The sequence below is a fragment of the Tasmannia lanceolata genome, unplaced genomic scaffold, assembly GCF_043159265.1.
Source record: "Tasmannia lanceolata isolate RefF3 unplaced genomic scaffold, GAP_Taslan_0.1 ptg000016l, whole genome shotgun sequence".
In the NCBI taxonomy this organism is placed as follows: domain Eukaryota; kingdom Viridiplantae; phylum Streptophyta; class Magnoliopsida; order Canellales; family Winteraceae; genus Tasmannia; species Tasmannia lanceolata.
This window is the reverse complement of record NW_027518693.1, coordinates 4,559,783-4,587,769: the sequence shown is the minus strand read 5'-3', so window position 1 is coordinate 4,587,769 and position 27,987 is coordinate 4,559,783. Positions and strand designations below refer to the sequence as shown.

General features: G+C 41.0%; 2 protein-coding genes across 2 annotated transcripts in view; one reads left to right on the top strand and one right to left on the bottom strand.

Moving 5' to 3' along the window:
• Nucleotides 1-15,624, top strand: part of LOC143848896 (uncharacterized) — a 50,751-nt gene extending 35,127 nt beyond the window's left edge. The window contains exon 3 of the mRNA XM_077357951.1: nt 15,448-15,624. Coding sequence (XP_077214066.1) covers nt 15,448-15,624 — 177 coding nt within the window. The remainder of the gene's footprint in view (nt 1-15,447) is intronic.
• A 4,169-nt stretch (nt 15,625-19,793) lies between these two features.
• LOC143849006 (uncharacterized) lies at nt 19,794-27,779 on the bottom strand. Its single transcript, XM_077358055.1, has 3 exons — nt 27,430-27,779; nt 20,047-23,294; nt 19,794-19,934 (listed from the first exon to the last, which is right to left on the bottom strand). Exons 2-3 carry the CDS (start codon nt 23,122-23,124, stop codon nt 19,926-19,928), a joined length of 3,087 nt encoding a protein of 1,028 aa, XP_077214170.1. The 5' UTR covers nt 23,125-23,294; nt 27,430-27,779; the 3' UTR covers nt 19,794-19,925.
• Nucleotides 27,780-27,987: the final 208 nt, after the last annotated feature.

The following is a 27,987-nucleotide window of genomic DNA, read 5'->3' as shown; positions in this document are numbered from 1 at the left end:
CATTTCCTGGCAAGACTTCATCTGTACTGCGCAAACTTGACTGATTGAATTCCCACTTTGTCTTTGGGATCTTGCACTGATGCTCAGTATTCTAAGACTCAGGGTCTTCTCTATATGCTGAAGATGCTTTAAAACCGACTCAAATTCTCGGGATTCTGATATTTCTAAGGAGTTGACGTGGGGCATGCTCCCTTCTCCTTTCTTCTCTGGATTCTATCTTATTTTTCTTTGTTCATTCTGATTTTAATTTTTTTGCTTGGATGTGGGGAATGCCCCTACACCTGGAATGTTTTAACTGGAAATTCCATCACAATTTATAGCCCAAGCATTCTTCTTGGGGTTCATGTTCTATGCTCATGACTTTGTTGTCTGAAAGTCTTCTCTCAATTTTTCATTCATTGCATTTGATGTCTGGTATTCTTCATTTGAATTTTTTTTTTCTTTCGACCTGATGTCTGAAGCTGAGGGTGACTCACGTTGAACAGTGCCAAGGCACGCTTCTGATTTATCCTCATAGGACCAAGCAACACTTCCTTGAACCCTCTAAATAGGTTTATCGACTCTTTGCACTCTTCGGGAGATTTTGCCAATCCTTATTTCCCGAGTTTCGGATTTCAATTTCATCTTCAAGTGGCTTTGCTCGACGCTCTTCCTCTCGTTTGATTATCTTTCAAATCTCGAGGAGAATTTCATCGGCATCCTCATTCGAGGAGGGTGTCTTAATTTGTTTATTAACATTAGATCCAAGAGTGAACATATACAAGAATATTGACGACACTGGAATCAAATGTTCTTTTCATTGAATGTTTGAAGTACATACAATGATTTTTGATGCGCCACGATAGGCTCTCCATCAAATTCAGCAAAAGATTGGACATTGGCTCACAATGAGAGAGACCAATAAACACAACGTACGTAGAATTGATATTGGCATGGTTAGGCTTACCAACTTTGACAGGAGGGTTGGTATACACTCTTCCAAACAAATTTCAAAGATGAGACACTTCATCGGAGGCAACGGATTGGCGCTGAAAGTTCAAGGACAACGTGCTTTCATTGATAATGATTGGAGAGAGCAATCCTGGAGTTAGAATCTCAGAAGAGAGGGCCTCTTTGGTTTCTGTTGATCCAGCTCAAATTGTCCTTTAGCACCTGACAATGGCAAGGCTTTCTCTGGTATAATGTTTTCAAGGAGTTCAAGCTCTGACATTTTTCTTTTCCCTTCCTAATCATTTTCCAGCCCAGAGGTGGTATAGGTAGAGGTGGTAAGATCTGTGAAGGGTTGAATGAGTTGAATGGTTCCCATGGTGGGTGAAAGAAGTGCAACACGGTTATGTGCAGGGTTCTCAGAAGCATTTGAGTTCGAGAAGACTGAGGGGATCCCCGTCTATCAGGTCATGGATGTCATCACCATCTCTCTCATTTCTCTCAAGACGAGACTTTCAGCATACTCAGCCATCTGGGCAATGTGAGAGGAAAAAGGTATAGCGGGCTAGACCAAGCGAGTTTAGAGATGAAAGCTTTTTGGGGTTGATGGTAGACGAGTGACTAAGACTCCTTTCATGGACACCACAAACACTAAGCTCAATGAGAATTAATCACATGGCAATGCAATGCGCAAGTTGAGACAAAAGGTAGCACAAATACATCCTTCCGTTGGGTAAAATCTGACAGCTTAACGGTTGTACATGAAGATGTAGTACGACAAGTACATGGTTTGTCAACAAGCCTAAAAGGATGATGACCACACTCAAGGTATTTGGAGAAAATTCGGCAGCATAACGGCTATACCAGGAGATGTGGTAAGGTAAGCACATGGTTTGTCAATGAACCCAAAAGGATAATGATTACGCTCAAGGGTTCTAAAAAAAATTGGCAGCATGACGGCTATACTAGGAGGGTCTCAGCAACTAAACATGAAGAGTATGCCGTCATGGTCAAGATAAAGCAGGGTTCTCAGCAAGAACACACACTCCGATAATGATAATGGCAAGATAGACTCACAATCGACATGCGGAGTACATCTGATCAGGATCAATCAAATGATCAAGCACATGGGAGATAGATCATGGCTAAAAGAGCCAAGCATCTGATGATAATCCATAGAATGGAGAGAGAGGAATAATTGATTAGATTATGAAGGAAAACTTAACTAGGAAGTAAACCCTAATCTAATAACAAATATGTACATATATATATATACATATATATATATATATACATCCTAACCAGGGGCACCAACCCTAGTCTAATCTAGCGGAGCCAAGGAGGTCTCGACTCGTGACAGACTGATGAGTGTACTAGGACCGCGCTGTAGCCACACAAGGTGAGCTACCCTAGTCTACAAATTGGACAAGGCTCCTAACTCTAGGCTTCACATGTGTAAGCAACATATGTTCGTCCTATATGAGTACATATATATAGTGTCCTAGCAAGGGTTCCCTAATTTTGGTTCTAAAGGGAGCAACTAATATATATACATAATATAATGAAATGAAAGTAGGGCCCAGGCATTTCTGCAGGGTACTATGCCTATGACCATACCCTTGATGTATAACGCCAGCACACCCAGCATTATACAGAGTATGTTCATTGCTCATCGGCTGCTGTAGAACACCAGCACACCCAGTGTCTACGGCTGCAGCTCCGGCGCATAGCTAGGAAATAGATACAACGGCTCCCATCTGGTGCGCGTCATATCTATTCCCTGAGGCCAATAAGGAAAATAATGAAAGAAATAAAGAATATGACAATGCATGATGTGCAGTGTGTGAATCCCTTGTTTTATTTACGCACCTACTTGGTGCCCCTGGATTTCTAACGATAAAGTTCCCATTTAACTCGATTTTGGCCCAAATTTCCTCAAAATTAGTAACAATGGCATTTTTACAGAGTTAGGCAATGTTTCAAGAAATCCCCAGCAGAGTCGCCAGTCTGTGGAACCAGATCCGGGACGGGCGTGAGGGGACGGGCCCCCGCGCGAGTCTCTCTAGACCGTCCACGTGAAGGAGAGCCCCACCAAGGAACCCTCGAAAGAGTGCCCCTCACAGCATGAGCGGCGATGTGAAGTGAGATACCTCTCGATTCGGGGACTAGCCCGGATTCGAGACGCACCTTAAGCAAAGAAAGAGTCGCCATCCAAGGAAGTGGGCCCTGGATCCCATGCTGTGCTCTGTTGCAACGGATAACCAGAGATATAAAATAGGGTTCGTGCCTGATGACGAATGGGGAAGGGATTAGGCGCCCCCAATTCGCCCAAGTGCTAGCACCTGGTCTCTTATGCCATTTATTATTAATTTTGAAGAGTTTTGGGCGAAAATCATGCGAAATGGGAACGAATATCTCCGAGATAACGTCTAGCTAATCATGCATGTCTCGGAGATGAATAAGAAGCACACACAAAAGAAATGAAAGATATGTCGCCTAAGAATAGCTAGGTTATGAGTGCCATGCCTAATTGGTGTCTAAGTTCTGGTGGACAAGCACATGCATGCTACAGCTAAAGGTATAGGATCTGTACATGAAAATAAGAAAACACAGCAAAATACGCAACACACGACTCAACAAGACAAATCCTAAAATTCTAATGCAGGACTTGACTCGGACCAGGATGGCCATTCATCCTAGCTGCACTACGTATCCCGGCCTCGGGAAGAATCAGAGCCAACGTAGTTCGGTGTCCTATACTAAACTACAATGCCTAAACCTCTAGGACCGCTATCCTAGACTCGATCAACTAGACTCGACTAGTTTTTAAAGCTTTTTGTGCGATTGCTTAAATTCAAGTGGATTGTGATTTTTACGACTCTCTATATGTCCTAACTAATGCAGGTTGTTTAGCCTTAAGCTAATGCAGGTGGGCCCTACATCCTATGTGTATCTAGGCTGTGCAACATAAAGAAAACCATGGGCTGACTATATGCTTCCTAGTCTAGCCATCGGTTCGACTAAGTGTCTGACCGATCGACTCGAGGCCTCCTAACTCTAGGGACACTCACACGACATGACACACCACATCAATACAAATCAAGACCGACTCCTAACTCTAAAACACCCTAAATATCTAGGACAGACTCCTAACTCTAGGGGAAGATCTTTTTGAAAAGGTTTTGAAGTTTTTTGTATTTTTGGGAGGTTTTGAAGTTATGAAAAATGGTGAAAGTTGTGAGAAATATTTACAAAAATGGTGACTGAAAATGGTGAAAGGGTGTAAAAATGGTGTCTAAAAATGGTGACTGAACTCAGGGTGCCAGCAGCACGCCTGAGCTGCCTACGTACCCCTCAGCTAGGGATCAAGCCATCCGTAGTTCGGACCGAATTCCTAACTACTCTGCACATGACTCAAGATTTTTTGAGATTTTTGATTTTGATTATGTTTTTGGATTTTGAATTGTTTTTGAGATGTTTTTGAATTTTCAAGTGTTTTTTGGAATGTTTTTGTTGTTTTCAAGTATTTTTGAAATGTTTTTATTGTTTTTTGACACCAGAGAATAAAATCCTATCATCATACGGGTAGGGAGACTTCTGGAATCCCGCAAAGGTTGGATAGCATCCTATGCTTTGCGGGGGAACGAACAGGAAAATAACTCGGCAAGGGTTGGACAGCATCCTATACCTTGCAGGAGCGGGTAAAGATCACGACTTGATGAGAGGATGGACAGAATCCTAACCCCTATGATGATAGGAAAAACTCCTGGACTGACTGAAGGACTGACTCCTGTGCTGAAGACTGTTATAATTACTATTTATAATTACTATACAAGATTACTCTTCAAAAATACTATTCATAATTACTATTTATAAGTACTATTCAAAACTACTATTCAAAACTACTATTCAAAGCTACTATTTATAAGTACTATTCAAAGCTACTATTCAAAGCTACTATTCAAAACTACTATTCAAAGTAGGACCTACCAAGTACTATTCATACATCGGCGGGCCCCACACAAACAGGCCCCACACAAGCGGGTCCCACATCAGCGGGTCCCACACAAGCGGGTCCCACATCGGCGGGCCCCACATCAGCGGGTCCCACATCAGCGGGTCCCTCGGTAATTGGAAACGAAATAACAATTAAATATTCCACCGAAAGAAAAATAATAATACTTAATTAATAGTAATCATCTCGGTCAAAAAAATTAATAATTTAATAATATTAATAACCGACAAAAATAATAATTTAAATAAAATAATCATTACGGTCAAAAAAACAATAATTACTCACCGACAAAAATAATAATTTAATAATATTAATCGACGAAAATAATAATTTAATAATATTAATCGACCTGGTACTGTTCACGCAACCTTTACTATTCACGAAAATAAAAATTTAATCCTATTACTATTCAAACAGCTGTTACTATTCTCGATAATTTAATATTAATAATCAACGAACAGTCAAACATGCAATGATGAAACGACAAAAAAAAATTAAAAATAAATAAATAAATAAACATAAAAAATGAAAATACCTGAGCGTAAGGGTGGCCGGAGTTGGGGCCGGATTCCGGCACAGCCGGTCGGAGGTGGTGATGATCGGACTCCGACGAAATTTCTGTCGGAGAAGAAGATCCTTCTCTCTCTCTCTCTTTTCTCTCTGCAGATCTCTCCTTCTTTCTTTTTTTTCCTTTTTTTTAAAAATAAAATAAAAAAAAAATAAAATAAAATAAAATGAAGAAGAAGAAGTTGGAAGTGGGGTGGAGGAGATGGTGGTAGGGCTGGAAATGGCCGAATAGTGGTGGTTTGGGTTTTGCAGAGGAGAAAAGGGGAAAATGAAGGAGAAGGTGGAGATGGTTCGACGGTGGTGATCGGATTCCGGCAAGCTTGCCGGAATCAATGGAGGTGGTGGCTGTTGGTGGTTGTGATTGGGTGAAAGCTCGATCGGAGGTGGTGATGAGGGAAAATATGGGCGGCTCCGGTGGGATGTGGTCGGAGGAGTTGGGTTGCAGAAATAGGATGGAGGCAAAGATGAGGTGGTGGCCGATCCGATCGGAGCTCCGGCACCGTTGCCGGAGGAGAAGCTCTCTCTCTCTATCTTTTTTTGTCTTTTACCAATGAGCTCTCCCCCTTTCGTTTTTTGATTTTTTTTTTATATAGGTTAAAATAACCTGTTGATATCCCCGCACCCCCATTTGATGGGCGCACAAAAATGATAAGGCGCGCCCGTAACCTTTGTCCCATTCGGTCCAGGTTCGGCCCCACCCAGGATAAATCACCCCCCTTCTGCGCATTTACACTACAGCACCGTCTTAGCTCGTTTGCTAGGCAAACGCGATCGGATTTCGACGAAATTTTGCGGGGACCTAGCTGGGACCCAAAGCTAGCCTAGGGTTAAGTTTGGGACCCTAACTCATTGATTTGATGGGGATTTTTGCAAAACTGGAAGGGTTTAGGGCACGGTCAAAATGGGGTGTCTACACACAAGTACACCTAGTGTTATACATAGTATGCTTCATTGCTCATCGGCTGCTGTAAACACAAGTACACCTAGTGTTTACGGCTGCAGCACCGGCGCATAGCTTGGTAATAGATACAACAGCACCATCTGGATAGTGATATCCCATGAGGCACGCATTATATCTATCCCGTGGAGCCAATAATAAAAAACAATAAAAACAATGAAACAAATAACAAATATGAAAATGCATGATGTGCAGTGTGTGAATCCCTTGTTTTAATTACGCACCTATCTGGTGCCCCTGGATTCTAACGATAGAATTCCCATTTAAAATGATTTTAGCTCAAATTTCTCCAAAGTTAGTAAAAATGGCATTTCTATAGAGTTAGGCAATGTTCCAAGAACTCCCCAGCAGAGTCGCCAGCCTGTGGACCCCGATCCGAGGACGGGTGCGCCGAGGGGACGCGAGATCCCTCCTGCAATCCTCAAAGATCTCCACGATGGAGGAGAGCTCTGCCAAGGAACTCTCGAAAACGGATGCCACCCTCACAGCATAGCATGAGTGGCGATATAAAAAGAAAAGAGATACATCCTGATCCGGAGCCAGGGCTCGAAACCAAGATATATCCGAAAATAACTCAGAGTCGCCATCCATGGACACGCCATGGAACCAAAACAAATGCTCTGTTTGCAATGGATAACCAGAGATACAAAAGGTCCGTGCCTGATGACGAATGGAGAAGGTCCGAAGAGCGCCCCCAATTCGCCCGAGTGCGAACACTTGGTCTCTTATGCCATTTATTATTAACCTTGAAGAGTTTTAGGCGAAAATCATGTGAAATGGGAACAATCCTCAGGAGTCGTCTACCTAAGCATGCATTTCCTGAGGATAAAGATAATAAACACCCATAAAATAAAATAAAAGATGTGTCGCCTAATGATTGCTAGGTTATGAGTGACATACCTAACTGGTGTCTAAGTTCTGGTGGACGAACACATGCATGCTACAACTACAGGTATAAGGTTTGCACAAGAAAGTAAGAAAACACAACAAAATATACAATATAACAACACAACAAATCCTAAGACTCTAAATGATTTAGCCCGAGTCCTCGGATGGTCTGGTATTCATCCAAAGAAGCCTACGTATCCCCGCCTCCACGAGAATCAAGGCAACGTAGTTCTTCGCACCTATTCTAAGCTAGGATGCCTAAGACACCTAGACCTCTATCCTAGACTCGATCTAAAAGACCGGACTATTTATTAAAGTTTATTGCGCGATTATTTAAATTCCAAATGGATTGTATATTTTAGGACACCCTATATGCCCTAACTAAATGCAAGTTAGCCCTAAGCTAATGCAGGTAGTTCCTACAACCTATGTGTAACTAGGCTGTGCCCTAAGGAAAACAATAGGATTGCTAACGTATCCAAGACCTAGTCATCAGTCGGCGATGTGAATCGCCAACTAACCGGACGGAGGCACTCCTAGCTAGGACAAACCCCTAACTCTAAAACAAACACAAACAAGCACACAACAAATCAAAGACGAACTCCTAACTCTAAAACTCTCTATCTAGGACAAACTCCTAACTCTCTAGAGAAAGATTTTTGTTAAAAACAAGGTTTTAAAGTTGAAGGGTTAAAGCATTTTTATTTACAAAGCTTGGCTGGACTTGGGATATGTATCCCAAGCTGCACTACGTACCTCGTGGAAGAGGATCAAGCCAACGTAGTTCGAAACGAACTCTCAAACTACGCTTATAAAAGAAACACTCAACATTTTAGATTTTTTTTTTAAAATTTTTTATGTTTTTCAAATGTTTTTGATATTTTTAAAGTTTTTAAATGTTTTTGAGTTTCAAATTTCTAATGTTTTTGGATTTTAAAGCTTTTCCAATGCTCTAAACCTTTAAATGTTTTCAATCTTCCAGGGAACACACAAGAACAACCACAAACTAGGGCAAAGCCCTAAATCCAAAGGGGAAACCCCGAACAAGAAACTAACGCCTCAAAGAGACGATCCACAACAAGAAACTGGCGTCTCAAAGAGACAAACCACAACAAGAAAGATAGTGCCCCAAGAACAGAGAAAATAATCTAAGATCCTAAGCAGGGAAGGCTCTATATGACTGAGTTAGTCTCTAATGGAAAAACTCCTAACTAATAACACTAGAGAGGAGGAACAAATGAGTCAGAGACTCTCTAATAACACTACCGAGTCAAAGACTCACTCTAAAAGAGGAGGCCACTCTAACATGAGGCTAGGTAAGCCTCCTAAAGGGGAAACTCTCTACATGAGACAAGGCTTGTCTCCGAGACACAAATGACGTAAAAAAGGAATAAAAGACCCTGTGCATATTTGGCAAAGGTAAAACACCCAGCCGGGCCGGACAGCTACCTAGCCCTAGGGTGCAACAAATGTGCAACCAGATACCCATATAGGATAGGGGTATGAAGCCAAGCCGAGTAGGGTGTTCTCCCAAAACCAAACGACGCACAAAGAGGAGGGTTAGCAAGAGAATGAGACTGGGCAAGTCTCCTATATACAAAGGAGGGGTATGCAACTTGGACTGAGCAAGTCCCCTAAGGATGGGCTTGGGCTAGCGCCTTCATCGCCCTCGCAATGAGAGGGGATTCCAGTATCTAAAGAAATTTAACAGAAATCTATAAGACTGTGTTAGTCTATCAAAAAGAGAAGAAAAGGCTACCAGATAATCGCAAATTCCATTTTATTCCTATAAAAATAAATCAAGTGCTAAGTGTGGGACCCGATCCCGCGAGAGGGGTGGTGGCGCGAGAGCCGCCACGCACTATCTCTTGGTCTCTCGTACCCACGCGATTGGCGTGTGCCTTTTATTATTAATTTTAATTCATCTTTTATGTGAACTTGGGATCACTAAGGCAATCCGAATTCCACACAAAAGAGACTGACAGAGTCGCCACCTAGATGTGGGATCTAGGACCCATAATTAACCAGAAATCTAGACTCACTACCTGGTTACAAGAATGGAAGGTATGGGGATTTATCCACCACATGCACCATTCCTGCCCGATAATCGGTCTTCAATTCCAAAAGTTAACTCTTTTAAATTCATTTTTAATGGCTCATTCAACTCTCTTGTTAATGTGCTATCTATGTGACATGCATCCTATGATCTAATTTCAATGTGAATCCTAAATGTGTATCTTGATTTCTTAATTGGTTTGGATTCAATCTAAGTGAAAGTTCTCCTAAAATTCTAATTTCATGGAAAATCCTAAGTGATTTGATTGTTTCAACAGTTTTAAAAGTGATTAGCCCGAGTCCTCAGATGATCTGGTATTCATCCAAAGAAGCCTACGTATCCCCGCCTCCACGAGAATCAAGGCAACGTAGTTCTTCGCGCCTATTCTAAGTTATGATGCCTAAGACACCTAGCCCTCTATCCTAAACTCGATCTAAAAGACCGGACCAATTATTAAAGTTTATTGTACGATTATTTAAATTCCAGTGAATTGTGAATTTTAGGACACCCTATATGCCCTAACTAAATGCAGATTAGCCCTACGCTGATGCAGGTGGTTCTTACAACCTATGTGTGACTAGGCTGTATTTCCTAAGGAAAACCAAGGGTGGACTAGCGTATCCTACTCTAGTCATCACTCGGCGATGTGGATCGCCAACTGACCGGACGGAGGCGCTCCTATAACTCTAGGACAGACCTCTAACTCTAAAACAAGCACACAGCAAACAATCAATCAAACAACCTATCAAAAGAAAAACCCTAACTCTAAAATTCTCTATCGAGGAGAAACTCCTAACTCTAGAGGAAGGTCTTTTGAAAACAATATTTTAAAGGTTTTTGAAGAAGGTTTAAAACGTTTATTTACAAAAAAAGTTTGGCTGGACTTGGGATGTAAATCCCAAGCTGCACTACGTACCTCGGAAGAGGATCAAGCCAACGTAGTTCGAAAACGAACTCTCAAACTACGCTTCTAAAAGAAACACTCACACTTCAGATTTTTTAAGGTTTTTTTATATTTTCAAATGTTTTTGATATTTTTAAAGTTTTCAAATGTTTTTGAGTTTTAAATTTCTAATGTTTTTGGATTTTAAAGCTTTTTCAATGCTCAGGACCTTTAGATGTTTTCAATCTTAAAGGGAACACGCAAGAACAACCACAAACTAGGGCAAAGCCCTAAATCCAAAAGGGGAAACCCCGAACAAACAACTAACGTCTCAAAGAGACGAACCATAACAAGAAAGATAGCGTCCCAAGAAGAGAGAAAACGATCCAAGATCCCAAGCAAGCAAAGCTCTAATAAGACTGAGTTAGCCTCTAATTAAAACGAAGTAATCAACAACTCTAAAGGAGAAACTCCTAACTAAAAATATTAAAGAAGGGTACAAATGAGCAAATGAGTCAATGACTCTCTAATAGCGGTGGAAAAACGAGTCAAAGACTCCACTGATAACAACTAAAGGATAGATGAGTCAAAGACTCCCTAAAAGAGATGGAAACACAAGTCAAAGACTCACTGACAACAACATCACACAAACAAATGAGTCAAAGACTCTTATATGAGGCAAAGCATGCCTCCTATGGGTACACCAATTTCGGCCCAGAATGGCATCCAAGGGAGGGAATCGTGCGCTCTTTCCTTGCGCAATTTAATACTTAGGTTATAGCATCTTATTGCCTGGCAGATCTCAGGATTTCCGTGGACAGTAACCTCGGAGCCAATAACATGTTATAGCTTAAATATCTAAATTGTCAAAGATTGGTTGCAATTGGGATACGATTATGGATGCACTGGCCATTTTTCGAGGGAAATCTAAAGACCCTAAGATTTCTGTTTCAATGGATTAATGAGTTAACATGTGACAGAGATTTAAGGTTCTTTAGAAATTTTCAGATGATTTTCAATTAATTTCGGATTTTCAATGGATTTTATCAATTTTAAACATATGAGTGTTTTTACAAGTGAAACTGTAGCAAACGAATTCGAAATGAATCAAAATTTCTACAGCAGTAAGATGGGTATCCATGCAGCTTACGGGATGAATTTTGTGGATTTGTACATTAAGCTCATATTTAATTTTGATTTAACAACAATAAGACCAGATTGCAAAAATAACACAGAAACTACTAGAAATAGAAATCTAAATTCCATGAAATTTCTACATTAGTAAGATATAAGTGAAAATAGCATGCTGTAAGATTTCCATGAATTTAGAAAACTATTTACTATCAGTTTCGGATTTTTTAAATTTCAAACCAGATTATGAATTAACACTACAGCTCATATGAAACAAGATCAAAATCACTTGAAAATTTTACAGAAGCAAGAAGTATAGAATTTAAGACTACTGTATAAATTTGGAGAATTGTATCTGTGATTTGACATCAGTAACAATTCTCCCAAAATCTGATAATTTTCAAAGAATGCATAAAATAATATACCAAACAAAATCCAAAAATTCTCACAAATTCATGGTAGAATGTATCATTATCATATTATTTTCCCACGAAATTTCATTATTTGTGGAATCTGTTTAGTATATCTTTTAGTTTTCTTTGTTAAAAATCATGCAAAAATCCGAAAATATACCAAATAATTCTAAAAAATTCCGAAAACAGTGTACCTACCTGTGATGAGTTCCTCGCCGAATCCAAGAGCCAAAGAAATCCAAAAATCCGGCCGACGTGCGATCCGCTCCGCTTCCTTCTTTGTTTTTATATTTTCCTCTCTCTCTTTCTCTCTTATTTTCTCTCCCTCTCTTCTTTTTTTTTTTTTTTTGTTCTCCTCTTCTTTTTTTTTCTTCTTTTTTTTTCCCCTCTTCCTTCTCTCCTCCTTTTTTTTCTCTCATCACCTCTCTTTATATAGTGAAAAACTTAGTGGAGAGGTGGAAATAAATAATGAGAATGGTGGGTGTGGTGGAGAATAATGGAATATATAATGGTAATGGTGGGAATGGTGGTGGGAATAATGGAATATATAATGGTAATGGTGGGAATGGTGGTGGGGATAATGGAATATATAATGGTAATGGTGGGAATGGTGGTGGGAATAATGGAATATATAATGGTAATGGTGAGAATGGTGGTGGGGATAATGGAATATATAATGGTAATGGTGGGAATGGTGGTGGGGATAATGGAATGTATAATGGTAATGGTGGGAATGGTGGTGGGGATAATGGAATATATAATGGTAATGGTGGGAATGGTGGTGGGAATAATGGAATATATAATGGTAATGGTGGGAATGGTGGTGGGAATAATGGAATATATAATGGTAATGGAGATAATGGTGTTATTTTAAAGGGAAAAATGAAGTTGGTGGAAATGGTAGAGAAAGTTAAGTCATGCTAATGGTGAGTCCCACTTTGTGGGTTCCGCACAAGCGGGTCCCACATCAGCGGGTCCCACACAAGCGGGTCCCACACAAACGGGTCCCACACCAGCGGGTCCCATATCAGCGGGTCCCACACAAACGGGTCCCACACTAGCGGGTCCCACACAAACGGGTCCCACACCAGTGGGTCCCACATTCTCTTTTGCTCGGATTCTCATGAATAACCCTTCTCAATATTCAACAGAAAAATACGAAACATGGCGGAAACGACCAAAAATATTTAGAAATGTAACAAACGGACGCGGAAAGGAAAGACATTGGAAAACCGATGGAAAAACCCTAATTTCTTAAGGCAGAGCAAAATGGGGTGTCTACACGTCCAAGCATAGCGAACTTGGGTCCGGTCAAAATGGGGTGTCTACAGATGCCCCTCTTTGGCAAAGCGTGTGTAACACGCGAATGGCAAAGCTGAACAGACGACACATTTTGACTGACCCGAAAGCAAAGCAAATTTTTGGGTTTTTAGTTTTAAAACGATATTCACAGAGATAAAACTCTACCAACAATAGGGAGATAGCCTCTCACCGACTCTTAACTCGGCAACGACAACTCAAAGAGATAGTCTCTCCCTAATACTCATGACTCAACTGTTTAAATCAATACGCAAAGACTCTATTAAAGCAAACACAAACATACTCTGTTAAAACAAAGCTTTTAAGAAAACGAACCCAATAAAATTACCTCAAAGAAAGCAGACCACTATCGATGCAGACGTAAATCAACCCTTCAAAGAATATCAAATCAAATTACTCAAAGAGTATGTAACACTCATAGAGTCTCAAATCAAACACTCAGAGAGCTTCAAACACATAGAAATCTTTATACTCAAAGAGCCTCAACCACCCGAAGAGTCTGTAACACTCAAAGGGTCTCAACTACTCAAAGAGTCTCAAACACATGCAAAAACCTTTATACTCGAAAGAGTCTCAACTACATAGAGAAACCTTTATACTCAAAGAGCCTCAACTACCCGAAGAGTCTGTAACACTCAAAGGGTCTCAACTACTCAAAGAGTCTCAAACACATCAAAGAAACTATTTATACTCAAAGAGTCTCAACTACCCGAAGAGTCTGTAACACTCAAAGGGTCTCAACTACTCAAAGAGTCTCAAACCAACACAAAACATTTATACTCAAGGAGTCTCAACTACCCGAAGAGTCTATAACACTCAAAGGGTCTCAACTACTCAAAGAGTCTCAAATCAACACAAAAACATTTATACTCAAAGAGTCTCAACTACCCGAAGAGTCTGTAACACTCAAAGGGTCTCAACTACTCAAAGAGTCTCAAATACACACAAAAAACCTTTATACTCAAAAAGTCTCAACTACCCGAAGAGTCTGTAACACTCAAAGGGTCTTAACTACTCAAAGAGTCTCAAACCGACACGAAAATATTTATACTCAAAGAGTCTCAACTACCCGAAGAGTCTGTAACACTCAAAGGGTCTCAACTACTCAAAGAGTCTCAAACCAACACAAAAACATTTATACTCAAAGAGTCTCAACTACCCGAAGAGTCTGTAACACTCAAAGGGTCTCAACTACTCAAAGAGTCTTAAATACACCAAAACATTTATACTCAAAGAGTCTCAACTACCCGAAGAGTCTGTAACACTCGAAGGGTCTCAACTACTCAAAGAGTCTCACATCAACAAAGGAATTGCTAAATTATCTCATAAGACCCCAGATTTATATGCCCGTGGTGTAACACGGTTCCATATAAATCCAGATTTGTATGCCCGTCATGCAACACGGATCCATACAAACCCCCTCGCAGGTATGCCTGACTCCCAACTTGTTAGGTAGGGACACGCTGCGGACACTTAAAAAGTCCCAAATGCCACACTCAAAGAGTCATTCTTATTATTATTTTTTTTATTATTTTTATTTTATTTTTTATTTTTAGAGATTGAAGCTTTACCAAAGCAACACGAGCCAAATACTCGACAGGAGAGCTTGAACAAAAAGAGCGTGTTCAAACTCTCTAGTCTTATTTGAGGAGAATGTCCATTTCAAATATCAATGTGTATTTGACATCTTTTATGACGTGAGTCATAAAAGATGTCCCTAGTATGATTACTTCCATAACAAAATTCATTTGGAGAGCAACACAAGAAAAATGGGCCAAAGGCTTTCATTAATGTACACTTGGGGTTACAAACTTTTCTGATGAACACTTGGGCTTATAAGGCTCTTAAAAATACAAGAACATGGTTCTGCTCAAAATCCTGCTTCATCACTACCATCTGCTAATGCTGGAATTGGGCTGAAAGCCTATCAACCTCTGAATTGCTCTGCTTTGCACTTGTTCACAGGGGCCATAAATTCTCTGCTTCTCTGAGAGTTCTGCTTTCCCTCCTCTCTCTTTTTTTTTTTTTTTTTTTTTTGCCACCCCGGCTTGGGGAGGAACAGGACTCTGAAGAATTGAACTCGACTTGACAAAGGAAAGACTTTGACAAACAACGAACGAGGACATTGACGGACACCTGACTCAAATACCAAGATAGACTGAAATCTGCTTCTTAGTCTGATAGGGTTTTTTTTTTTTTTTTTTTTTTTTAAACAAAAAAAATGGTAAAAGCCACTCTCTTAGAGTCTTTTGAATACCGTGTTTAAAGGTGTTTCAACCCTCTTTTCAGGATTTCTGCCATGGTTATCCTCCCTTCAGATTGCTCGATTTCAACTTCTCTGGCTCAAAGAGTACCAAAAGAAGTCTTGATGGTGCTTACTTAGACTTTGAGAAGGTGCCAGAGAAAATTGAAAGTTTAGCTGGCTTTTTAAAGCCTTGTCCTCTCTCCATGAAGTCACTGTCATGACCAAATCGCCTTTTCAGGTTTTCGATTCGGCGGACCATATGCCTTAATTTTTGCCTGGACTGTCTGCCCTTGCAGATTTTCCATCCAGCAGGCTCAGCACCCTGATTTTTGCCTAAGCCGCCCTTTCGGGTTTTCAGCTTAGCGGGTGAATGACCCTAACTTTTGCCTAGACAGCCCTTGCGGGTTTTCAGTCTAGCGGGTCTAAGACTCCATCATTTTTCTTTCTTTCTGTTTCTCTACAAACCTGGGCCTGAGTACACCAGAAGGACTTTCAGGTGGGCTTAGGTTCAAACCGGTTAGACTTTGGTATGTTTGCATGTATCTGGACCGAATCTGGATCCTCCAGACTGCCTACGTATCCTTAAAGAAATTGGGAATCAGGTCACGCGTAGTTCGGGTTTAAAATCTTTTATGACGAAAGTCATAAAAGATGCCCCTGGTTTAAGTTTAACAAAGAAATTTTGATTTTGCTTTTGGCTCACAGGTTCTTTTAGCGGAAAGGGGTTTCATTATTCATTTTTTTCTAGGCCCAACGGGTTTGCAAATAGTTTAAAACATTTGGGTATTGGCTTGAAGCTCAAATCGTCCAAGGATGGCCTCCTGGTGTACTTAAGCATAATATTTTTTTAATTGATCCAGGTTTGTAGGTTCATTTAATTTTTCTCCATTTTCATTGAGCAGTCTTACGGCTTTTCCAGGCAGGACTTCATCAACAATGTAAGGACCAGACCAGTTTGGCCTGAACTTTCCTCTTGGGTCAAATACCGGTGCCCTGTAGGACTTCAATACAAGATCTCCAGGCTTCAAATCTCGGACACGAACCTTCTTATTGAAAGCTCTCTCAATCCGTCTCTGATATCCTTGGATATGATATAAGGCTCTCAGCCTCTTCTCATCTATCATCTGTAGCTCATTGTGTCTGGCCTTCGCCCATTCTGACTCTGGCAGATCGGCCTCCACCATCACTCTCAAAGAGGGGATTCTTAACTCAACAGGGAGAACAGCCTCCATTCCGTACACCAAAGAATACGGAGTCACGCCTGTTGAAGACCTGATCGATGTTCTATAAGCCCATAAGGCATAAGGAAGTTTGTTCGACCAGTCCTTATATGTCTCAGTCATCTTACTGATAATGACTTTGATGTTCTTATTTGCTGCTTCAACGGCCCCATTCGTCTGCGGCCTGTAAGGAGACGACTTGTGATGCCTTATCCTGAACTCTTCACACAGGTGTAACACTTCTTTCTTGAAATGTGATCCATTATCTGAAATCAACTCGTGAGGTACTCCGTATCTGCAAATTATATTGGTACGGATGAACTTCGCAACTGTGTTCGAAGTGATGGAAGCATAAGATGCAGCCTCTATCCACTTTGTGAAATAATCAATAGCCACCAGAATGTACTCATGTCCGCTCGAGGATCTCGGATAAATCTTCCCAATGATGTCTATTCCCCATACCGAAAACGGCCACGGCGAAGTCAGGGAGTGCAACTCCGAAGGAGGAACATGAATAAGATTCGCATAGACTTGACACTTATGGCATTTTCTTACAAATGCGAAGCAGTCTGTTTCCATTGTAGGCCAATAGAATCCAAGTCTAAGGATCTTTCTAGATAGCATCTTCCCGTTCATATGAGGTCCACAAACACCCTCATGAGTCTGCTCAATAAGTTCTGCAGCTTTATCTTCATCAACACAAAGGAGTTGTATGCCATCAAATGACCTTCTATATAGCTCTTCACCGCAAATGATGAAATTCGCAGATAACTTCTGGAGAGTTTTCCTTTCCTTGCTTGAAGCTTCCGGAGGATGACCCTTGCCTGAAATGAGGTTTCTGATATCTGTGTACCAAGGCTTCCCATCTGGACATCTAGCTGAAATCTCTATAGCATTTACGTGCGCAGGGGCCCATTGCAGTCTGATGGCTAACGGTTGAACTTCCATTGTAGCGGAGATATCTAACATCGAGGCCAAAGTGGCCAAAGCATCAGCAAAATGATTTCTGGTCCTTGATAAGTGAGTAAATGTGACGCTCTTGAATTTTTGGACTAGAGATTCCAAATACATATTATAAGGGATCAATCTATCTTCTCGAGTTTTCCATTGCCCATTAATCTGGTAAATGATCAGGATGGAATCCCCGAACACATCAATATCTTGAATCTGCAATGCTAAGGCTGCTTCAAGTCCGGCAATACAGGCTTCGTACTCTGCCATGTTGTTGGTGCACTCGAACTGCAACTTGATGGAGATAGGAATGTATTCTTTCTTCGGAGAGACCAAGACTGCACCTACTCCTTGCCCACGACTGTTTACGGCTCCATCAAAGTACATTAACCACTTGGTACTGAGAACCTCTTCTTCTTCGATATCCATAATTTCTTCATCAGGGAATTCGGCTCTTAGAACAGCATTCTCCTCAACTGGAGCATCGGCCAATTGTTCAGCTATAACCCGCCCCTTAACTGATTTCTGAGTGACATAACTGATGTCGAACTCAGACAATAACAATAACCACCTTGCAGTCCTTCCTGTAAGGGCAGGTTTCTCAAACAAGTACTTTAGAGGGTCCATTCGTGAAAGCAGAAGAACCTTGTTTGAAAGCAAATAATGTCTAAGCCTCTGGGTTGCCCAAACTAATGCGAGACAAGTCTTCTCCAAAACAGTGTATTTTAATTCATACTCTAGCATCTTCTTGCTGATGTAGTAAATGGGTCTTTCTTTCTTAGACTCAAGATCCTGCTGAGCAAGCATGCAACCCATCGCTGTATCCGTGATAGATAAGTACAACAGCAACGGCTGGCCTGGAATAACTGGTGAAAGAACAGGGGGCAAGGATAGGCATTGCTTAACCTTTTCAAAAGCCTCCTGACACTCTTCATTCCACTTCTTCGAGGAATTCTTCTTCAGAAGCTTGAAAATGGGTTCACATGTCATCGTCAGATGTGCTATGAACCGTCTCAGATACTGAACTTTGCCAAGGAAACCTCTGATCTGCCTTTCTGTCTTCGGCGGCTGCATTTCTTGAATCGCCTTGATCTTCTGCGGGTCCACTTCGATCCCTCTTTCGCTGACCATAAACCCCAAGAGTTTCCCTGACGTAACGCCAAATACACATTTACTCGGGTTCAGACGAAGCTGATACTTCCTGATCCGCTCAAAAAACTTTCTCAGGGCAACAGTGTGCTCAGGCCGAGTCTTCCCCTTTACGATCATGTCATCAACGTAAACTTCAACCTCTTTGTGAATCATATCATGAAGAAGAGTCGTGGCGGCTCTCTGATATGTAGCACCAGCATTTTTCAAGCCAAACGGCATCACTCTGTAGCAATATGTACCCCACTGAGTGATGAACGCTGTCTTCAACATGTCTTCAGGTGCCATTTTAATCTGATTGTACCCTGAGAATCCATCCATAAAGGATAAAAGAGCATGCCCAGCAGTGTTATCCACCAGGAGATCAATGCTTGGAAGAGGAAAGTCATCTTTAGGACTTGCTTTGTTTAAATCTCTAAAATCAACACACATTCTGACTTTCCCGTCCTTTTTGGGCACCGGTACTATGTTAGCGAGCCATTCAGGATATTCCACCACCTGGATGAATTTTACTTCTAACAATTTCTTCACTTCTTCATAGACTTTCAACTCCCATTCTGTTTTGAGCTTTCGGAGTTTTTGCTTCTTTGGCTTAGCACCAAGGATTAAGGGTAATCTGTGCTGGACGATTTCCTCACTTAATCCTGGCATATCATCGTAAGACCAAGCAAAAACTTCTTTGAACTCTTTAAGCAGGGTGATCAATTCCTTGCGTTCTTCAGGGGATAAAGTTTTGCCAATCTTTATTTCCTTAATTGAGGTTTCATCACCAATATTCACAGTTTCAACTTCCTCATCAAGTGGTTTTGCTCGGCGACTCTCCTCCTGTTGGATCATATGTCTGATTTCAGGGGGAGTTTTGTCGGCATCCTCATCAGAGGGGGAGTCTTGATTGTTATTATTAAGATTATCAGATTTTATAGCAGATTCAGCAGATGAAATAGAGACAGGAATGTACTCAAAAGAAGAATCCTTCATTTCATTGAAATTTGAATCATATACATCAACAGACGAATTACCCTCATCGGGGGGTACAATGAACTTTGGACTCATTTTTACAGACTCGATGGAAATGTTGACACCTGCGTCAACTGACTCAGAACTATAAAAGGAAACAGCAACAGATGCTTTATTATGAACAGACTCCAACTCAATCTCGCTTGAAAAGGAAGAAACGTCGCCGATCTTAGGTGAATGGTCCTCTATGGTACCTGCATCAAAAGACTCATTAGAAGATATAGACTCTGAATCAAACCCGGAGACTGACACGTATTTATGGACGACTGACTCTTCTGAAGGGATTCGTTTGTACTGGAAAATAACCTGGGGTAGGACTTGAGAAGTCCAGTTAGTCAGAGGTTCCTCAGCCGGGGTGATAAGACGAGTTGGGTCAAGTATCAGCGGGCTCCTGCCAATCACGGCCACAGTCTGTGACCCTTCTTGGAAAAGTGAATTCAGAAGACTCGGCTCTATGTGCTCTGTCCAATCAGCCTCAGACTCTGTCTCTACAATCTGCATACCCACTGGCTCATCTTCTAGCTCAAGATCGAAGAAAATCTCAAACCCCGGAAGCATCTGACCTGTGCTCTCATCCAACCAAAACTCTGCAAAGCCACAGAAAGGAAAGGCTGCGCCTTCTTTTCGGAATCGACCGTTCATTTTCAAATCAATGGGTGCCATTGGTAGCCCCAAGCCCCGACGACGGTTTTCTGCCCATTTCAGCATCAACTGCTTCATCTCTACAATTTCCTTCTTTGTAGGCTTGTAACCCAGTCCGAACAAACCATTGAATGTTTTGAACACAGGAAACTCGGTCAAACCTTGATGATATTTGCCTAACCCGGCGCCTGGCATATAGCCCTGTCGGCGAATCATTCTGATGACATTCGAATTTGTACTGGTCAGGAAACAAATTTCCTCATTCAAAGCCTCTTTGAAAGTGATCGTAGTTACCTCTAGTGAAAACCCCGTCAAATTGACATCTTTGGATCTTTCCCCAGTTATGTCCGGAGTGATCTGCCCTATCTCGAGATCAGGATCCCCCTTTACTGTTATCACTCTGTTCCTGCGAATGAACTTCAGTTTTTGGTGGAGAGTAGACGGAACAACCCCGACCTTGTGCATCCAAGGACGGCCAAGCAACAGTAAGAATGAAGCCTTAATATCTAAGACTTGAAATTCTACCTCAAAGTCTTCTCCGCCAATCTGTATCTCAGTGACCAAAGTCCCGATTACATCTCGGCGAGTGCCATCATATGCTAGAATACCCTGCTCGGATGGAATAAAATTCTCAGGACTGAACCCCAGGGTTGCTGCGGTGCTTAATGGGCAAACATTCAGTGCAGAGCCGTTGTCAACCAACACCTCTGGCACCTTCTTCTTGTTACAGAAGACTGTGATTTTAAGAGGCTTAGTATGGTCTCGGCCCTCAGGAGGTAAATCGTCATCAGCGAATGACAATGTTTTCGCAGCTCTGGCCATGGCTACGAGACTGACAAGCTCGTCAGGTGAGGTATTAACAGAAACTTGTGCTGCATTAAGCTCTTGAAGGACTAGCTTTCTGTGCTTCGATGAGGCCATTAGTAAACCCCATACCGAGATATTAGCCTGAGTCTTCTTCAGCTGCTTTAACAGGCTCTCATCTTCTTCGTCTGCGCTCACTTTATTCTGCCTCTGATTTTCTGAGTTTCTTGCAACCCCTGCCGGGTTTTCTACACTCAATTCTGGTGGTTTGAACACTCGCCCACCTCGGGTCATGTGACGCATCTCGTTACACTGATCATCCAGCAATAGCAGTTCGTCTTCGTCCGTTCTGAAAACATAAGGTGCATTACTGACATCCTCTTCAAAGTCCTCCATCCTTAGAACATAGGTGGCTTCCTTTGCTTCTTCCAGACCAACATTCTGAAGCGCATATGACTGGGCTGAAGATGACTCAGCGAGTTCAGCATCGTCAAACGACAGCACATAAGGTTCTTTTTCTCTGAATTCTCTGAGCTCTTCATCGTCAAAGTTCAAAACATATGTTTTATCAGATGTAATAGCGCAAATGAGAGCAGAGGGATCAAGGATGGGCTCATCTACAAAGATAGCGTTTGTAGTGGGAGGAGCAACAGCACGGTGGTTGGGGAGAGGATTCTGAGTGATATTCGGCCTTTCAACTGCAAGCTCATCTTTATCGATCATGTTCTGAATCGCGTGCTTCAAGGCCAAACAGTTCTCAGTCATGTGTCCCGGGCCCCTGTGATATTCACAGTATTGATCCCTTCTCCAGTTTCCGGGCAGCGGATTAGGTACAGGTTTGACATCCGGAAGTCTGATCTTCTTGTCTCTGATCAACTTCTTAAGTATCATGGGCAGTGGAAATGGTAATGGGTCAAACTGCCTGAACTGCTTCGTCACCATTGGTCTAACAACTTCATCAACAGGCTTGGTCACTGGTCTGGTATAACTGACTGCTTGTACTTCCTTCGGTTGGATCATAGGCCTCTTCCCCTCTCGGACATCAGATAGCGTTTTGGCTCGGAGGCCCTTAGCAATAGCATCCTCGATCTGGGTGCCGGTCTTAATCAAATGATCGAAATTCTGATAGTGCTGCGGCGCCATGAAGTGAAAGTACTGCGGGGACAAGCTCTTGAGGACCAACTTTATCTGGTCTTCCTCTGACATTCTATGGCTCAGTTGGGCAGACTTGCGCCTCCAGCGCCTAATGAAAGATGTGAATGTCTCCTGAGGATTCTGCTTCAACAGCTTCAGATCTCTTTTAGTGACCTCGATCCCTTCCTCCATGGAGAATTGTTCTACGAATCGGTTAGAGATTTCTTCTAATGTCCTAATCTCTTCTGGTTTCAACCTCAAAAACCATCTTTTGGCTACCCCTATAAGAGACATAGGAAACAAATGAGCCATCTGCTCTCGACTTAAGCCATGCTGCTGGGAAAGAGTGATGAACCATCTGACGTGGTTTCTCGGACACCCAGTTCCATCATATTTGTCATAGTCTGGTGCCTTGAACTTAGGCGGGAATATGGCATTAGGGGACATCAGAAATTCAGAAATATCGAATCCCTTGGACGCTTGAACCTTCATGCTCTCAATGTCACGAGCCATCTTCTCATACTTATCGAACAACTCATTCTCCTTGTTAACCGGAGGGACAAAGTATTCCCCAGCATATTGCTCATCTTTTAGATCGATCTCTACGGGAGAGATGACTGGTCTGGTGAGGTTAGGAGATGTGGCCGGAGGAGGCTGAATGGCGGGATCTTTAGAAGTAGAGACCTTTTGAGTACTCTGGTCTTTTAGATGAGTCACCTCATCTTTCAACCCTGCTATATCTCGACACATATTTCTCAACATTTCCTGTATAGTTATCATGGGGTCCACTGGATCATTAGCCATTTGGTTGACTTCAAAAGAACCTGACAACTCTGGTGAAGATGGTAAAGGTGCTGTTGGTGACACAGTGGGATCAAAGTGACGAACAAGTCTAGATATTGAGGTAGGTCTAGACCAGGTAGGTTTAGCTTGGGTGCCCTTTTTTGAAGCGATGGTTGCTATCTTTCAGAATCCTGATTGGAAGTTAACATACTAGATCAATAATCATGAGATAAAGATTCTGAACAAATAGAGAAAAGAGTAATCTTGAAATACATCAACGGGTATGTTAATTTGGAAAGAATCCTCAATCTATTCCTTAAGGGTATAACCGTTCTTCTTTTGGGAATGAAAGAGTCAGGAACGATAAACATCCCTAATCAAAATAAGTTTCGATCTCAGCAACGATCATGCACTCAAAGAATACAGGTGAGATCAAACTTTTTCATCAATGATTTCGATATGATCCAGAGGTAAAAGATATATGATAGGTAAACATTGATCAATGAAAAATCAATGGCTCAGATAATAGACCATGGCCATAAAAATGACAAAAGTCGGGTCAAGGACCAGATCTAAAATCTGAATGATGGATATCAACAACAAGATGAGATCAAGATGAGATGAGATAGCATAAGATTGCTTTCAACAGATGGATCATGAATGACTAATCCTATGAGATCTTTGGAAATGAATGGGATTTACATCCTAACCCCAAAGGAAAAGTTTTTTAATTTTCGCACATTTTATCAGTGTTACCTGAAGGCATCAACCCTAACCCTAATCTAGCGGAGTGGAGAGAGGATCTCGACTCATGACTTTGTTTGTGTACCTAGGACCGATCGTAGCCATTGAAAGATGGACTACGGCCTAATCTAGACACAAATGGGTAGGATATCCTAAACTAGGCTCACACACACAATTGGGTAAGATATCCTAAACTAGGCTCACACACGTGATGCACATGTGTTCGTATACTACATGCATGTGTGGGTTAATCTAGGGGTAAGGCCAAGAGTTCCCTTAGCGCGAATCCATGTTCGATATACTGTACCAGTGTCCGGCGTATCAGTACGTGAACAAGAGATCCGTTTACGTACCATAAAGGTACTAGGCTAAGGGTGGAATGCTTCTCTAGCACAGAGGCACCAGGTGATGAAATCCCAGTCAACCATGCTAGATAACACTCCGGGTTCCTAAAATAGGACGTGTGTGCATGTGAGATGCAGGGGTTTAGATGAAAGTGATGTAAGTGTGTGCAATAAATTCGCGCAATCTATGATGCCTTCAGGTTTTGTTAGATTAAGTTTGAGTAAATGTGATGAGAAAATAAAGCATACAAACTAATCTAACAAGCATAAAAGAGATAGAGTTTTCATGAGCCAGTTGAAATAGATTCAAATGAGTTATCCTTTGGAATTGTAATGAAGTTAGGTTGTCCCCAGCAGAGTCGCCAGTCTGTGGGACCCGATCCCGCGAGAGGGGTGGTGGCGCGAGAGCCGCCACGCACTATCTCTTGGTCTCTCGTACCCACGCGATTGGCGTGTGCCTTTTATTATTAATTTTAATTCATCTTTTATGTGAACTTGGGATCACTAAGGCAATCCGAATTCCACACAAAAGAGACTGACAGAGTCGCCACCTAGATGTGGGATCTAGGACCCATAATTAACCAGAAATCTAGACTCACTACCTGGTTACAAGAATGGAAGGTATGGGGATTTATCCACCACATGCACCATTCCTGCCCGATAATCGGTCTTCAATTCCAAAAGTTAACTCTTTTAAATTCATTTTTAATGGCTCATTCAACTCTCTTGTTAATGTGCTATCTATGTGACATGCATCCTATGATCTAATTTCAATGTGAATCCTAAATGTGTATCTTGATTTCTTAATTGGTTTGGATTCAATCTAAGTGAAAGTTCTCCTAAAATTCTAATTTCATGGAAAATCCTAAGTGATTTGATTGTTTCAACAGTTTTAAAAGTGATTAGCCCGAGTCCTCAGATGGTCTGGTATTCATCCAAAGAAGCCTACGTATCCCCGCCTCCACGAGAATCAAGGCAACGTAGTTCTTCGCGCCTATTCTAAGTTATGATGCCTAAGACACCTAGCCCTCTATCCTAAACTCGATCTAAAAGACCGGACCAATTATTAAAGTTTATTGTACGATTATTTAAATTCCAGTGAATTGTGAATTTTAGGACACCCTATATGCCCTAACTAAATGCAGATTAGCCCTACGCTGATGCAGGTGGTTCTTACAACCTATGTGTGACTAGGCTGTATTTCCTAAGGAAAACCAAGGGTGGACTAGCGTATCCTACTCTAGTCATCACTCGGCGATGTGGATCGCCAACTGACCGGACGGAGGCGCTCCTATAACTCTAGGACAGACCTCTAACTCTAAAACAAGCACACAGCAAACAATCAATCAAACAACCTATCAAAAGAAAAACCCTAACTCTAAAATTCTCTATCGAGGAGAAACTCCTAACTCTAGAGGAAGGTCTTTTGAAAACAATATTTTAAAGGTTTTTGAAGAAGGTTTAAAACGTTTATTTACAAAAAAAGTTTGGCTGGACTTGGGATGTAAATCCCAAGCTGCACTACGTACCTCGGAAGAGGATCAAGCCAACGTAGTTCGAAAACGAACTCTCAAACTACGCTTCTAAAAGAAACACTCACACTTCAGATTTTTTAAGGTTTTTTTATATTTTCAAATGTTTTTGATATTTTTAAAGTTTTCAAATGTTTTTGAGTTTTAAATTTCTAATGTTTTTGGATTTTAAAGCTTTTTCAATGCTCAGGACCTTTAGATGTTTTCAATCTTAAAGGGAACACGCAAGAACAACCACAAACTAGGGCAAAGCCCTAAATCCAAAAGGGGAAACCCCGAACAAACAACTAACGTCTCAAAGAGACGAACCATAACAAGAAAGATAGCGTCCCAAGAAGAGAGAAAACGATCCAAGATCCCAAGCAAGCAAAGCTCTAATAAGACTGAGTTAGCCTCTAATTAAAACGAAGTAATCAACAACTCTAAAGGAGAAACTCCTAACTAAAAATATTAAAGAAGGGTACAAATGAGCAAATGAGTCAATGACTCTCTAATAGCGGTGGAAAAACGAGTCAAAGACTCCACTGATAACAACTAAAGGATAGATGAGTCAAAGACTCCCTAAAAGAGATGGAAACACAAGTCAAAGACTCACTGACAACAACATCACACAAACAAATGAGTCAAAGACTCTTATATGAGGCAAAGCATGCCTCCTATGGGTACACCAATTTCGGCCCAGAATGGCATCCAAGGGAGGGAATCGTGCGCTCTTTCCTTGCGCAATTTAATACTTAGGTTATAGCATCTTATTGCCTGGCAGATCTCAGGATTTCCGTGGACAGTAACCTCGGAGCCAATAACATGTTATAGCTTAAATATCTAAATTGTCAAAGATTGGTTGCAATTGGGATACGATTATGGATGCACTGGCCATTTTTCGAGGGAAATCTAAAGACCCTAAGATTTCTGTTTCAATGGATTAATGAGTTAACATGTGACAGAGATTTAAGGTTCTTTAGAAATTTTCAGATGATTTTCAATTAATTTCGGATTTTCAATGGATTTTATCAATTTTAAACATATGAGTGTTTTTACAAGTGAAACTGTAGCAAACGAATTCGAAATGAATCAAAATTTCTACAGCAGTAAGATGGGTATCCATGCAGCTTACGGGATGAATTTTGTGGATTTGTACATTAAGCTCATATTTAATTTTGATTTAACAACAATAAGACCAGATTGCAAAAATAACACAGAAACTACTAGAAATAGAAATCTAAATTCCATGAAATTTCTACATTAGTAAGATATAAGTGAAAATAGCATGCTGTAAGATTTCCATGAATTTAGAAAACTATTTACTATCAGTTTCGGATTTTTTAAATTTCAAACCAGATTATGAATTAACACTACAGCTCATATGAAACAAGATCAAAATCACTTGAAAATTTTACAGAAGCAAGAAGTATAGAATTTAAGACTACTGTATAAATTTGGAGAATTGTATCTGTGATTTGACATCAGTAACAATTCTCCCAAAATCTGATAATTTTCAAAGAATGCATAAAATAATATACCAAACAAAATCCAAAAATTCTCACAAATTCATGGTAGAATGTATCATTATCATATTATTTTCCCACGAAATTTCATTATTTGTGGAATCTGTTTAGTATATCTTTTAGTTTTCTTTGTTAAAAATCATGCAAAAATCCGAAAATATACCAAATAATTCTAAAAAATTCCGAAAACAGTGTACCTACCTGTGATGAGTTCCTCGCCGAATCCAAGAGCCAAAGAAATCCAAAAATCCGGCCGACGTGCGATCCGCTCCGCTTCCTTCTTTGTTTTTATATTTTCCTCTCTCTCTTTCTCTCTTATTTTCTCTCCCTCTCTTCTTTTTTTTTTTTTTTTGTTCTCCTCTTTTTTTTTTTTCTTCTTTTTTTTTCCCCTCTTCCTTCTCTCCTCCTTTTTTTTCTCTCATCACCTCTCTTTATATAGTGAAAAACTTAGTGGAGAGGTGGAAATAAATAATGAGAATGGTGGGTGTGGTGGAGAATAATGGAATATATAATGGTAATGGTGGGAATGGTGGTGGGAATAATGGAATATATAATGGTAATGGTGGGAATGGTGGTGGGGATAATGGAATATATAATGGTAATGGTGGGAATGGTGGTGGGAATAATGGAATATATAATGGTAATGGTGAGAATGGTGGTGGGGATAATGGAATATATAATGGTAATGGTGGGAATGGTGGTGGGGATAATGGAATGTATAATGGTAATGGTGGGAATGGTGGTGGGGATAATGGAATA

Coding starts and splice junctions, on each gene's coding strand:
- LOC143849006 (XM_077358055.1), bottom strand. CDS start 23,124: ATGGCTAATGATCCAGTGGACCCCATGATAACTATACAGGAAATGTTG.